Raw genomic sequence first — 12764 nt, 5'->3', positions numbered from 1 at the left:
CATATCCTATGGTTAATGGCAAGGTAAATGCCACTGTCCTTGGAGATCACCCAGGTGCCCAAAGGGAATTCAAAGCAGAGATTTGCCACATCAAGCATCTCCCCATGGGGGAAGCACAGCCGAGGGCAGTGATTGCTTTGCATCTTGTACCCATTGGTTATTTTTTCCTAAAAATGTGAGGTTTGGTATTTTTAATTAAAAGGAGACCCAAGCACAGTAATAATTCAGACCCTGTTCAAGCTTTGCTGCTGTCTGGCACAATCTGGCCACTCACAAACAGAGTTTTGTCTCCATCCACCTCCAAAACTGGGACAGTTGGTCCAAACATCAGACAGACAGTGCTGGGAATGACAAAAATAATATTAAAAAAATAAAGTCTGTGTGTAATGCTACTGGGATATTTTTAATGATAAAAATATTGCATAATACTTTTTGGGGTGGAATGCAGACACCTCATTATTTTTTTTTTAAATAACCTTGAGAAATCTTAAATGAAAAATTTTAAATAGTTATTTTTTTTCATAGTGAAATGAAAAGACTGCATTTTATGAGGGGGAATGTCCTGCTTTCCTGATCAGCTCCACCTCTTCCTTCCTGCAGGACCACAAACCTTCTGCTGGCTCTGGGCAGTGGGGAGGGCGGAGAAGAGCCAGGGAGGGGAAAATAACCAAAACCCAAATGGAATAAAGCAAAAGAAAACATTGCAAGGCAGCAGTGAAGGGGCTATGTATTCCCACCATCCCAAAATTTCCACAGAGCAACTTGCCTTCCACCTTCAGCAGGTGGCATCCTCACCCCATGCCTGAGCAGTCCTACGGCACAGAAAGGCATTCGAAATGACAAGAGCCAAAGAAAGGAAAGGTCTCGGGTTTCAAGTTCTCTTTTTATTGAAGAAAAGAAAAGAAGAAGGAAAAAATAGATTATTTTGTTTGTTTTTTTTGTCTGTTTGTTTCCAAGTGGACGTTATTCGTGTTGTCAGTTTGTCTCAATGTCCTAAGGCAACGTCTCTGTTTACCAATATCTCCAGGTACAGTGGCAGATCTGTCTTTCCTTTTTTCTCTCTCTGCCTTCCAGGGAGGGGCAGCTTGGGATAAATTTGAGTCCGAAAGCAAGGACAAATAACAGAACAAAAAAAAAAAAAAAAAAGGAAAAAAAAAAAAAAGGATGAGGCCAAGAGGACCTTTGCAAGGCCCGTGCTGAGTTTATCTATTTAACAGTCAATGACATGACCTACATTCTTCTTGTTGGTCTTGTTGTCTACCACCTTCCACCCTCTCCCTGGAGATGGGGCGAGCAGGATTTGGAGATTTGGAGCTGGTCCTTTCCTCCGCCGGGGAGGGATGAGAGGAGGAATCTCCACCTCTCCTTTTTCCACCTTTCCAGCCGTGGGTGACGCCACCACCTTCCCCTCCGCGGGGACCCTCTGTGACTGTGCGCCAATGCCAGGTCGTGGCGTGGCACCCAGCAGTGGCAATGTCCTTGTGGCCACTTCTTGGCGTGTCCCATCTCCTTCCTTCTTGGATGAGCTGGCGAGGGAGAGGAGGGAGAGCCAGGGATGTCCCTCCAGGATGGGTCTGCCCCATCCAGGCCACATCCCAGCGTGGCTCCCACAGGTGTCCCCTCTTGATGTCCCCAAACAACCCTGATCTTCTGGTGGCTGCTGGACATCCTTCAAGATCTCCCTGTGGCAGAGCAGGAGGGCTACTGGTGTGCTGCAGTGACCCGAGAACATCTTAGCAGGGCTTGTCCCCTGCAGCCCCTCCCCACCCTCCTCCTCCTCCTCTTCCTCCTCGCTCTCTTCCAGGCTCACTCCTCCAGTCCTGCCTGGGAAAGTTCGTGTTGTCCTGAACCTACAGCTACTATACTCTATAAAGTAATATTCCCCCCTCTCTGCTGAGAACAATACAAAAGTTACTCCATCTTACCAAAGGTTTCAAAAGAAACCAAACACTTCTCTCCCTCGGTTCCGATTTAATTTAATCATTTCTTTAAAACGTGGTTTTGTTTTGTGTGTTTCGTTTTGTTTTCTGGAAAAAAAAAAAGTCCTTTTTCTTCCCTTGCTGCTCAGACCTCTGTCTGAAGGTCAATAATGTCTTGTCCCACCAAGGGGATGGTGGCCCCTGTTTTCTCCCACTCTACAGTTTTTAGTTCTAGGGGAGACTGTGCCACAGGTTCGATGTCCTTTTTAACCCATGCTGGCGGGGACTGGACTTTCCTGATGCCTTCCCAGGGTCTCTTGTTTGGTGTCTGCTGTTTTTCTTGCTGCAGGAGGAGGGAAATGTAAGAAAGGAGAGAGAGAAAGAAAGAAAAGTTAGTGCAAAATGCAAGAAATACTATGATTTTACCTCCTCTTGTATCAACAAATCGTTTTTGCTGTGCAGCTTCTCATACAAAATAAAGTGGGGTATAAATGAAAATGACACTTAGTGTACAAACTGTATATTTTCAGGAAGAAAATACTGTTTTTCATTCCACTGCCACCTCCATCACTTAATGACTGGATATTTCAGCCTTCAGCTGAGGTTTTTGCTACTGAAAAAATGAGTGTTGTTTTGAGAACATCAGATCTTTTTCTACTTCCACAGATGTAATGACAAGATAATGGGTGATGGCTTTAAGACGAAGGAGGGAAGATTTAGATGGAATATTGGGAAGAAATTCTTCCCTGTGAGGGTGCTGAGGCCCTGGAATGGAATTCACAGAGAAGCTGTGGCTGCTCCATCCCTGGAAGTGTCCAAGGCCAGGTTGGATGGGGCTTGGATCAACCTGGAATAGTGGAAGGTGTCCCTGCCTATGGCAGGGGGTATAACTATAGGTGGAACTACAGGATTTAAGATCCTGTAAGATCTATAAGATCTTGAAGAACTATTAAGATCTTAAAAAAAACTATAAAAAACTATAAAGAACTATAAGATCTTGAAGGTCTCTTCCAACCCAACCCAACCCACGTGTGAAATCCAGATTACAATGAGCTCTTCCTGAACACCCATTGCATTTGATGCACACCTATTTGTAGACTCTTTAATTGCAGCAGAACCTGCTCCCTGCTCCACCAGGGAACCAAATCTGTGCTCCTTGAGGAGCTGGAGCTCAGCTTGGAGGCTGAAAACATTTCCACCAACTCCACACCAAGCCCTGGAGGCATCATTGACCCTCAGTATCCCCCCAGCATCCCATCATGGATATTGATCCAGAAAATCTTTCCATGTTTTTGCCGACATGCACCAAGACAAGGCTCTGGGGAGGGCTGAGGGAATGGAAAATGGGTGTGCACCTCAGTGGGCAGAGAAATAAAAGGTTTTAACTGAGTTGTTTCACTCAACTTCTCCCCTCCAAACACCAGTGATGCTTTTCACACTTAATTATCTGCACAAAAACACTCCAGCACTGGGAAAGCAAAGGCTTCCCTGGAGGTGACAGAGCCCTTTTGAGCCACCTGCCAAAGGAGAAGTGGGAAGGGTGGGAGGAAAGCAGCTCATGGAGGATGACAACAAGGAGGGAAAACCCTGCAGAGAAGGTGAGGAGCCAGATGTGCCACCAGGACGTGTCACAGCTCGAGGATGTCACCAAAATGCATTGACTGAGGGGAGATGAAGCCACAAAAAGCTGTGGGGTCACTCCAGGATGCTGCTGAGAGCTCCATAGGAAACTTCCATCCCCATCTGCTGCAGGCTCATCCAGCAGCCTCAGCTCCTCAGTTTGTCCTTCTCTGAGATGTTTTTGCCAGGCTGTTGTTTGTCCCAGCTCCACACTGCAGTGCTGACAGTAAAGCTGCTGTGGAATTATCCCTGCAGGGGCAGCTTTCCTTGGATCACCCAAGCCAGGAATTCTGCTTGTTCAAACTTTAGTGTAAAAATAAAATGTGCTTGAAGATGGTCCTGCACCTCACTGCTCCCAAGAGGAAGGCTCTGGGTGAGAGGTTTTGGGGGTTAGAAGGTGGGGAATGCACAAACCAGGTAAACAACTCCAAGTGAAGTGAAAGCATTCTGAAATTATTTTCATTCAAAGGGAGAAAAAGAAGTTTTTAAGTATTTTCAAAGAGAATTGTTGTTTGTTTTTTTTAAAAAATCAGGTTGTGTAAAAGCATTGCTCAAATGTAAACCACTCAGTTCTCAATTTCTTGAAATCTACAGCTGAGGTTTTCATTAAACTCTACAATTCAGAACTTTTCTTGTGCTGCTGGTGTTATTCTTACTTTATTCCATGATATAACACGACAGTGATTAATACTAATGCCACAGAAAAAGTGTTAAAATTCATTATTTATTCCATTATCTTTTTTGGAATTTATTTTAGAACCACTGCAGCTAAAATTGGAAACCTATTTAACTCTTGTGTGTGTCTTGATGAGACAAGCTGGAAGTTTCCTGAAGGGAAATTTCCACCTACAGTGTTTTTGGAGACCATCAGTCTGCCTGAAAAGATACAGCAGGAAGGAACACAGAGAAAAAAGCACAAATGGAGCAAAAATTGGATTGAAATTAAGTTTCCCAAAAGGTGAAGAAAAACAACCTTGGTCAAGACATAATTTTTTTCAATGAAAAACATTTTTTTTTTCTCCCACCACTGCTGTAATGCCACAAGTTTCCAAAGCTGCTGGTGTCCACAGCTATATTAGAGAGCAGCACAAGTGATCTTATGCATGAAGTTCATAAATAATTTGTTTTTTCCCCTCAAACGAGAGCCCTTTTTTGATGGCATTATTTATGGCCACCTTCAGCACCAGGTTCTGTCTGCAGCCAATGCCTGTTTTAGCAGTCTCTCTCCATCTGCCACACTCCCGACCTTCAGCCTCTCCTTCATGCTGGGAGGATGCTCCCAGATCTGATCGTGCACCCTGAACGTGATCAGCAAACCTCAGAGCCCTCCCTGCCATGGGCCAGGGAGCAAGAGGAGCTGCAAGCACAGGGAGGGAACAGAAATTGAAGGAAAACAATCCTAAAAACCTGACAAAATACAAAAATGATGAGCTCACACCTACAGCAGCGGCCTCTGATCAGCCCTGTCACTGGGGAACACCACCTAAAGGTGACAATAATTATTCAAACCCCAGATATTAAATGTTGTGAGATGCTGAGAAGAGAAAAAAATTAAGAAACAGGAAATATTATTCTGGCAGTGAACAGCTCCATTCTGCACCTGCATCTTGAATATTCTGGGCACTCTGTGGGCTTCCTGAGAGAAGGATAAAGAGAAAATTATAAATGTGGCCAGTTTCCAGCCATGGATAAAGTTATAGAGATGTCCTGTGGGAGGAAAGATTGTAAACTCCCACCTTCAGGCCTTAAAAGAGATTATGGCTGGATGTAAAAGAGGTTTGTGAAGCATCTTGTGGATGATAGGAATGGACCACTGATGGTGGAAATTGGGATCATCCCTTCCAACAAAGGAACTCCAGAGCACCAAAGAGTGAGCCCTGGGAGCTGGGCCTGCCCACAGTGCCCAGCCAACCTCCAGGCCACCTTTCCACAGCTCTCTGTCCATCCTGAAAACTTCCAAACTCATGAAAAGCACATGGAAACACTCACAAAACCAGCATCCATTCGGTGCTCTCCAGTGAAGCAGCACCACTCTGCATCAAGGGGTCTCTGGGCACAAATTCCTGCAGTTTTGGGGATCTTTTTGAAGATGCATCACCACAGCCTGGCCCTTTTATTACTCCAAGCTCCTTTTCACTCTGCCATGGAGAGGAGGCAGAAACTGCCCTTGGGTCTGACCCCACATGGTGATTTCCATCCTCCTTATGAGTGTGACATCCACCCATGACTGTGGTGGGCTTAGTGACTCCAGAGGTGTTTATTCACAGTTGGAAGATGAAAAAGAGCTCTGGAAAATGAAGAAATGAAGAAGGGAGACTTGCTTTTAGTTCTGCATTTCTCAGGGAAGGATCAGGCTTCTCTGGTGGGGCTGTGAGGGAGGTGCTGGCTGCAGGAGGACTCAGTGCCCACTGGGATTTCTGAGCAAGTTAATCAGGCTGGCAGAGCTCTGGGAAGGATGCTGGGAGACAAAAGAAAATCTCCTCTTGGCACAGGACACCCTGGGAATTGGTAGCAGCCTCCTGGGAACAGCTCCCCTTTTCTTTCCCTCCATATGGAAAAAAAGTTTTTAGGGGTCTTGGCCAGTTGAGCAGCACAGGGAAACAGGCACTGGGCTCATGCTCCAACCTTGGCATTTCCCTCCAGCTTCACTGCGGGGTCTTTGCAATCCTTGCAGACAGGAGGGGAAACTGAGCTGTGCACAGAAAAGAAAGAAAAATGCTGGAGAGAGGGATGTGTAATCTGGCTGGAAAAGGCACTGGAGCTGGCTCCGTGCCTCTGAGACAGCCAGGGCTGGCCCCAGACAGGGGCTGAGAGCACCCGGAGCCAGGCACAGAGGCATCACTCTGGCCTGACACAGCCCAGGAGCTCCTGGGAAGGAGGGAAATGTTTATCAGTCCCTGCCTGGTGCCAGGGTTGTGGAGGGAAATAAAGAGGGGTGGGAAAGGAGGGAGTACCCACACTCAGAGCTGGAGTAAAACCAGCTCCAGACTGGAGGTGTTCATCATCCTGCTGGCACTGGGAGTCTCCTTCATTCAGCCCTGACTTTCATTTTAGCTGCAAATTTTTAAGGTGGAGGGAGGGGATTTGGGATAAAAGGTGTTTAGGGTGCAGTGCCAACAAAACCCCCAAATCTCTGACAAAAACAGGACAAGTGCATTGAGATAATCCACACATCCTTCTGCTGGAGCTGGTCCTGGCAGAGTCACCTGTGCTGGACTTGTGAAGGTGGCTGGAAAGGTGATGGTGGTGAGTCCTTACCCTGGGTCTTCAGGGAATCATCACAAAATCACAAAATGGTTTAGGTGGGAAGGGACCTTTAAAACCATCTCATTCCAGCCCCTGCCCTGGGCTGGGACACCTTCCACTATCCCAGGTTGCTCCAAGCTCTGTCCAACCTGGAATTGGACACTTCCAGGGATGGGGCAGCCACAGCAACCTGTGGCAGGGCCTCAGCACTCTCACAGGAAAGAATTCTTCCCGATATCCCATCTAACCCTGACCTTTGTCAATTTGAAGCCATTCCCTCTTGTCTTGTCACTCCATCCATTTTCCTAAATCCCTCTTCACCTCTCTTGCAGCGTCTTCAGGCACTGGAAGGGAGCTCTGAGGTTTCCCTGGAGCCTTCTCTCCCCCTGGCTGGACAATCCCAATTTTCTCAGCCTTTCCTCACAGCCGAGCTGCTCCATCCCTCTGATCATCTTGGAGTTCCACATTCTCCCTGTGCTGGGATCCCAGAACTGGACAAAGGTTCCAGATGGGGTCTGACCAGAGCAGGATTGAGGGGCAGAATCCCCTCCTTCACCCTCCACACTTTCCTGTGCTGCCTCCAGGAGTCCAGGCTGGCTTCATCCTGAGCTCCTGTATCCCAACTCTTTTCCTTAGGAGCAGCATCCCTTCAGTGCATAAATACAGTCCGAGTATTTATATCCCTGCAGTGCATAAATACAGCCCAAGAGTCTGCTCTGACCACAGCTTGGATCTCCCACTTCAGCCAAACCCCATGAACTGCTCAGGCTGCTCAAGCTGCACCTCCCTGTGTTTGTTTTGTGGGGTTTTTCTTTGATTTTTTTTTTTTTTTTGTTAATTTTTAATTTTTAACAGCCAGTTTTTATGGTTACCCTGAATAACCTGAGGAGCAGCTTAGAGCCTTCCACTGAGCCCTCAGTGATAACTCCCCTGGAACTCCCTCCCATGCTGTCTTCCTTGCCTCTGGTGTGCTAAAAGGGTATTTCATGACCCAAATGGTCTCTCCCCATGACACTGATGGCTGCAGGACCAGGATGAAGTTATTCAGAGTGTAGAGCAGGGAATTTGAAGGATAAATGTGGCTCACGCTCGTCTAATCCATCTTCGGATCAATGTCGATGAAAAGTGATTAAAAAAAGGGAAAGCTGTCTGGCTTCTTTAGAGAATGATAAATTTTCCTTTCCTTCTCTGAAGGAAGGCTACTGAACTACAAAGATTATGCTTTTTCTTTTTTTTTTTCCCCTTTTCATTTAGGAGAAAAGCAAAATAAAAGGAAGTGGCTGGCTTTGTTCAGAATTTCATTAAATTAAATAGGAGAAAAGAAAGTAAAAATAATTTGTGGCTTTAACTTGGAGATCAGTTAGGAAACCTGAAACACCCAACATTTGCTGGGCTATAAAAATTTGTCTTCTGCTTCTGTATTCCCTGAAGTTCATCCATCCTGAAGGGGTGGCTGTGAGACAAATTCTAGCGAGGCCTAACTGCTGAAGGTGAACAGGCTCTGGATCAAGGAAGTCTTTTATTGACTCCAGAAAAGCCTGAAGGCTGCACAGAACACCTGTGGTCCCAGCAGCATGAGGAACAGGCTGTTTTCCAGAGCATCCTTGCTGTTAATCCAGCTGGTCCAATCTGAACCTTTTTTGGGACAATGCTTATGGTCTGCGAAGAGCCCACCTGGAGGACTAAATTCCCTAAAATGCTGAAAACACTCAGAGCTGTCTCATGGGTGTAAGTGGGGATCCAGGAGGGGATCAAGAGCACCCAAAGCAAAATTGTTCATAGAGTCTTTTATTTGGACTCTATAAAGAATTATTAATACTTCAGAGTATAAAAACACAGGAGTTTCAATGAGCTTGTGGCACTGCCTGGTGTTGGAGCAGAGGATACAGGGAACAGATTTCTCTGGGACAAATTTTGTCCCCTAATTGTTGGGACAAAAGGTGCTGGATGATCTGCAGGAGGAGGTGAACTTCTGATTGATGGTGTATTTTGATACCTGGGGCCTGGCAGATGGTTTATGGCTGACTGAATTAAGATTTGACGTCATTTTCATAACAGAATTTATTGCAGTAATTATCAGACTTTATGCAGAGCTCCTCCCTATAAAAGCTTCACTAATTGGTCTGTTAAAATTTGCCTTTAAGCAGTGCAGGGAGGATGAAAGATGTGACACAAAGACACCCATCCCAAAAGTGGAGCTTCCCTTGCAGAGCGACACACAGCCAGCAGATTCCCAATGTTCTAATTCCTGTAGCAGAGCACACCAGGGAGACACAGCCCTGCCTGGGGATGAGCTGCAATATCCATCAATATTCAAAAAATCATAGAATTATAGAATCAGGGAATTAATTGGGTTGGAAGGGACATTAAGGTCATTTTATCCCACCCCCTGCCATGGGCAGGGACACCTCTCAGCATTGCTCCAAGCCCTGTCCAACCTGGTCTTTGACTATTCCAGGGATGGGGCAGCCACAGCTTCTCTGGGCAACCTGTGCCAGGGCCTCACCACCCTCACAGGGAAAAAATTCTTCCCAATATTTAATCTAAACCCTCCCTCTGTTATCTTCAAACCCTTTGCCCTTTTGCTGTGACTCCATGGTCCTCTTTTCCCAACACTCCATTAGGTTGACAAAGCCAGTGCTGCCGGAATGGGCAAATCTCCAGATGCTCAAAAAGGAAAGCTCAGAAAAATCTCATTGTGAGAAAAGAAAGTGAGGAATCAAGACACAAGCACTGTCCAGAAGGAAATAAGGAAAAGTTAGGCAGAAAAACTTTGTATCTTTTTAAAATAGGATTTGGAGCTGGTGCTTTTCAGGATTAACAGAGATTTGGGATTTGAGAGCTGTGCTTTTTCCCAGAGAAGCTGTGGCTGCCTGATCCCTGGAAGTGTCCAAGACCAGGTTGGATGGGGTTTGGAACACCCTGGAATAGTGGAAGGTGTCCCTGCCCATGGGATGAGATGATCTTTAACGTTCTTTCCAATCCAAACCACTCTGTGATTCTATGAATTACAAACTGAGTCCAGATTCTGCATGTGAGCTGCAGGACAGGAGCCAAAGCCATTCCAGCTGCAGGGAGGTGAATGTGGCAGGGAGCTCTTCAACACGGAGGAGAAAATCCAAGGAATCTGCAGAGCTCTGTCCAGCGCTGGCCTCGGCACAAGCAAAGAGCTGCTGTTTAAAATGAATGCCAAGCCAGATGCTGGCAGGAAAAGAGGAATATGGACGTGATTCCATCTTCTCTAATGGAGCTGGATCAAAAGGATTCCTGCTGAGGGGGAAGCAGGAGCACCACTTCCAGTGCTATCAAAGCACAGGAGAAGCAAAACCTTGGCTTTTTAAAAGCCTACAAAACCACAGACCCCTCTCAATGGCCAGCCCAAACTCAGGAATTTCTTTAGCAATTAACTACCAGGGAGCAGCAGCGTTGGAGATGTTAAACCCTGAGAACACAGATCTGCACAGGAAAAATATTTCCTGTGCAGTACAAAGCAGCTTGAAAATAACCACTACCCTGCTTTAATGTGAAGAACTCTCAGCTACAAGAATTCAAAGCTGGGTAACTCTGTGTATTTAGGAGGAAAAAAGGGGAAGAAATTGTGTGGTGGAGCCTGCAGTCTGCCAGGCAAAGGTCAGGCTTTGAAAGGGAGAAACAAACTTGCAGCACGGTTTTCCAACAATGGGGTTTTTTCTTTTTTTTTTTTGGTAGCAATTGGGGAGGTAAAGAAGGAGTCAAAGTGATGGGAGTGATTAGGAAGGAAGAACACTGCTGTCTGAGTCAGTCCCAAGCTAACATTCCAATATACATCCAAAACCTCCCTTATAGAAAGTGAGATTTATAATCCACGTGGAAGCCACTCACTGCTTATTGCAGCCTTAAAAATGAGGGTTTGGGGCATCCCAGATGCCAAAAGAGCTTTAAATTTCCATCAGGATGCCTGGTGGGGGTGGCTGGGTATTTTGATGCAAATCCTGCTGTGCTTGTCTCCAAGTCTTTGGTTCCTTTGATGCTTCCTGGTTGCAAATAAGCTGTCAGGGGGATAAATATTCCACACACACAGAGCTCATTCAGTTTTCGTCTCAGGGGCTGCACCAGCTTCCAGTTTGGTCTGGGATTAAATGGAAGGGCAACAGTGTGAAACTTCCACAGGTTTGGGAGGAGGGTGAGCACAGCAAACCAGCTGTTCCTGAGGTGCTATTTTTAGATTCTTCCGTCTCTTCAGGTGGTCAGAGAACATCTGTCCCAAATTCCAGCAAAACATGAGCAAAAAATTCCTGCCTACAACCCCAACATTTCCTTCTGAATTAGGAAAAGAATCACCTCCACCTTCCTTGCTTCACCTGAAATTGAAGACTGCAAGGGAGAAAAAATTGACCACAGAATATCCAGAGTGGGAAGGGTCCTGCCAGGATCATGGTAAGGTCATACAGAGATCCATCAGTGCATTAAAAACCTGAGTTTTCAGCTTGGCTGTCATCAGATCTTGCTGGATGTCCTCCTACTCCAATCTTAATTCCCTAGTATGGAAAAATTAACTTTGGGAAATAATGTCTACACCCCTGAGCAGTCCATACAGCCACAAATCACAGAATCCCTGAATGGTTTGGGTGGGAAGGGATCTTAAATATTGCCTCATTCCACCCTCTGCAATGGGCAGGGACACCTTCCACTATCCCAGGTTACTCCAAGCCCTGCCCAACCTGACCTTGGACACTTCCAGAGATGAAACATCCAAAGCTCCTCTGGGCAATCTGCCAGGGCCTCACAGGGAAGAACTTTTCCCCAATATCCCATCTAAATGTCCCTCCTTCAGATCTCAAATTGTCAGATTTTAAGGAAACACCAAGAAAAGAATGGGATGAAAGAACAGATTTTCTATCTCTTTAGGAAAAAGGGTGGAAAATTCAACCATCACGTTTTATTAATTGTTGAGAATTTGTCCAGTTTTGAGGGTAAAATATGGTTTTTAGAACCCCTTTTAGAGGGGTTTTCAGCCATCACATAAAGGTTTCTACAAGCACATGCTCCTTTTTAGGAGGAGCACACGTGGTCACACTCAAAGCCATTTTGAGTGTGACCATGTTTTTATGCTGCAGGGAAGAGGTGGCCAAGGCTTGAGCATCACCAGGATGTGTGGTCCTGTGTGCTTTGAACGTGGATCCTGCTGGAAAATGTGATTTTAATCAGGAATAATTAAGGGTGATTCCAGTGGGGGCATTTTAGAGTTGAGGTACAGACAAAAGATTCTCCATGTCACATGGAATAAATTTTATGTAATAAACTGGAAAAGAAAACATGGAAAAATTCACGTTCATTCCTCAAAGGAGGGAAATTCTTTATTATTGTACTCTGAGGCTCAACTTAGTTCACCATTAGGAATTTGCTTTGATTTCCAGCAAAATAACTGCAGTGAAACGATAACTGTGGCCAGAGCCACATCCCTGGGAATGCCTGGAATATGAGCAAGATTCAGACCTGACTGGCATTGCAGGAATTATCCTGCCTCCCATAATTCACTGACATACCAGCCCCACTCATTAGGAAGCTGATGGGAGTGGGAACACCCCAATCCCAGTGGGATGTGGATTAGGACTCCTCAACCACAGGTTGATGGAAAAGCAGAATTCATCCCCAAACCTGTCGCCATTTAAAATTCCCTACAACTCAAGTCTCTCTTCCCAAAAGGATTGGACAAGAGGAAATGTGCTCAAGTTGTGCCAGGGGACGTTTAGGCTGGATAATAGGAAAAATTTCTTCACTGAAAGGGTGGTCAAGAGAGCTGGGATATTGAATATTGGAACAGGTGCCCAGGGAAGTGGTGGAGTCACATCCTGGGAGGAATTTTTAGTTGTGGCACTTTGGGACACAGTTTAGTGGTTGGACTTGATGATTTAAAGGTCTTTTTCGACCTTTATGATTCTGAGTCCCTGATTATGTTTCCAGCTCTGCCAGTTACTTCTCCGGGACAGTGAGCAAAGG

The 12764-nt window shown here is 45.8% G+C and overlaps 1 protein-coding gene across 1 annotated transcript in view; it reads right to left on the bottom strand.

The window, feature by feature from the left end:
• Positions 1–1799: 1799 nt before the first annotated feature.
• ADGRB1 (adhesion G protein-coupled receptor B1) overlaps positions 1800–12764 on the bottom strand; it is a 208388-nt gene continuing 197423 nt past the window's right edge. Inside the window, 1 exon segment of the mRNA XM_059471546.1 lies at positions 1800–2262. Within this exon segment, the coding sequence (XP_059327529.1) occupies positions 2065–2262 (198 nt within the window). The 3' untranslated portion in view covers positions 1800–2064.

This window comes from Ammospiza nelsoni, chromosome 1 (assembly GCF_027579445.1).
Source record: "Ammospiza nelsoni isolate bAmmNel1 chromosome 1, bAmmNel1.pri, whole genome shotgun sequence".
Classification (NCBI taxonomy): Eukaryota; Metazoa; Chordata; class Aves; order Passeriformes; family Passerellidae; genus Ammospiza; species Ammospiza nelsoni.
This window is presented reverse-complemented; position numbering and strand designations above follow the sequence as displayed.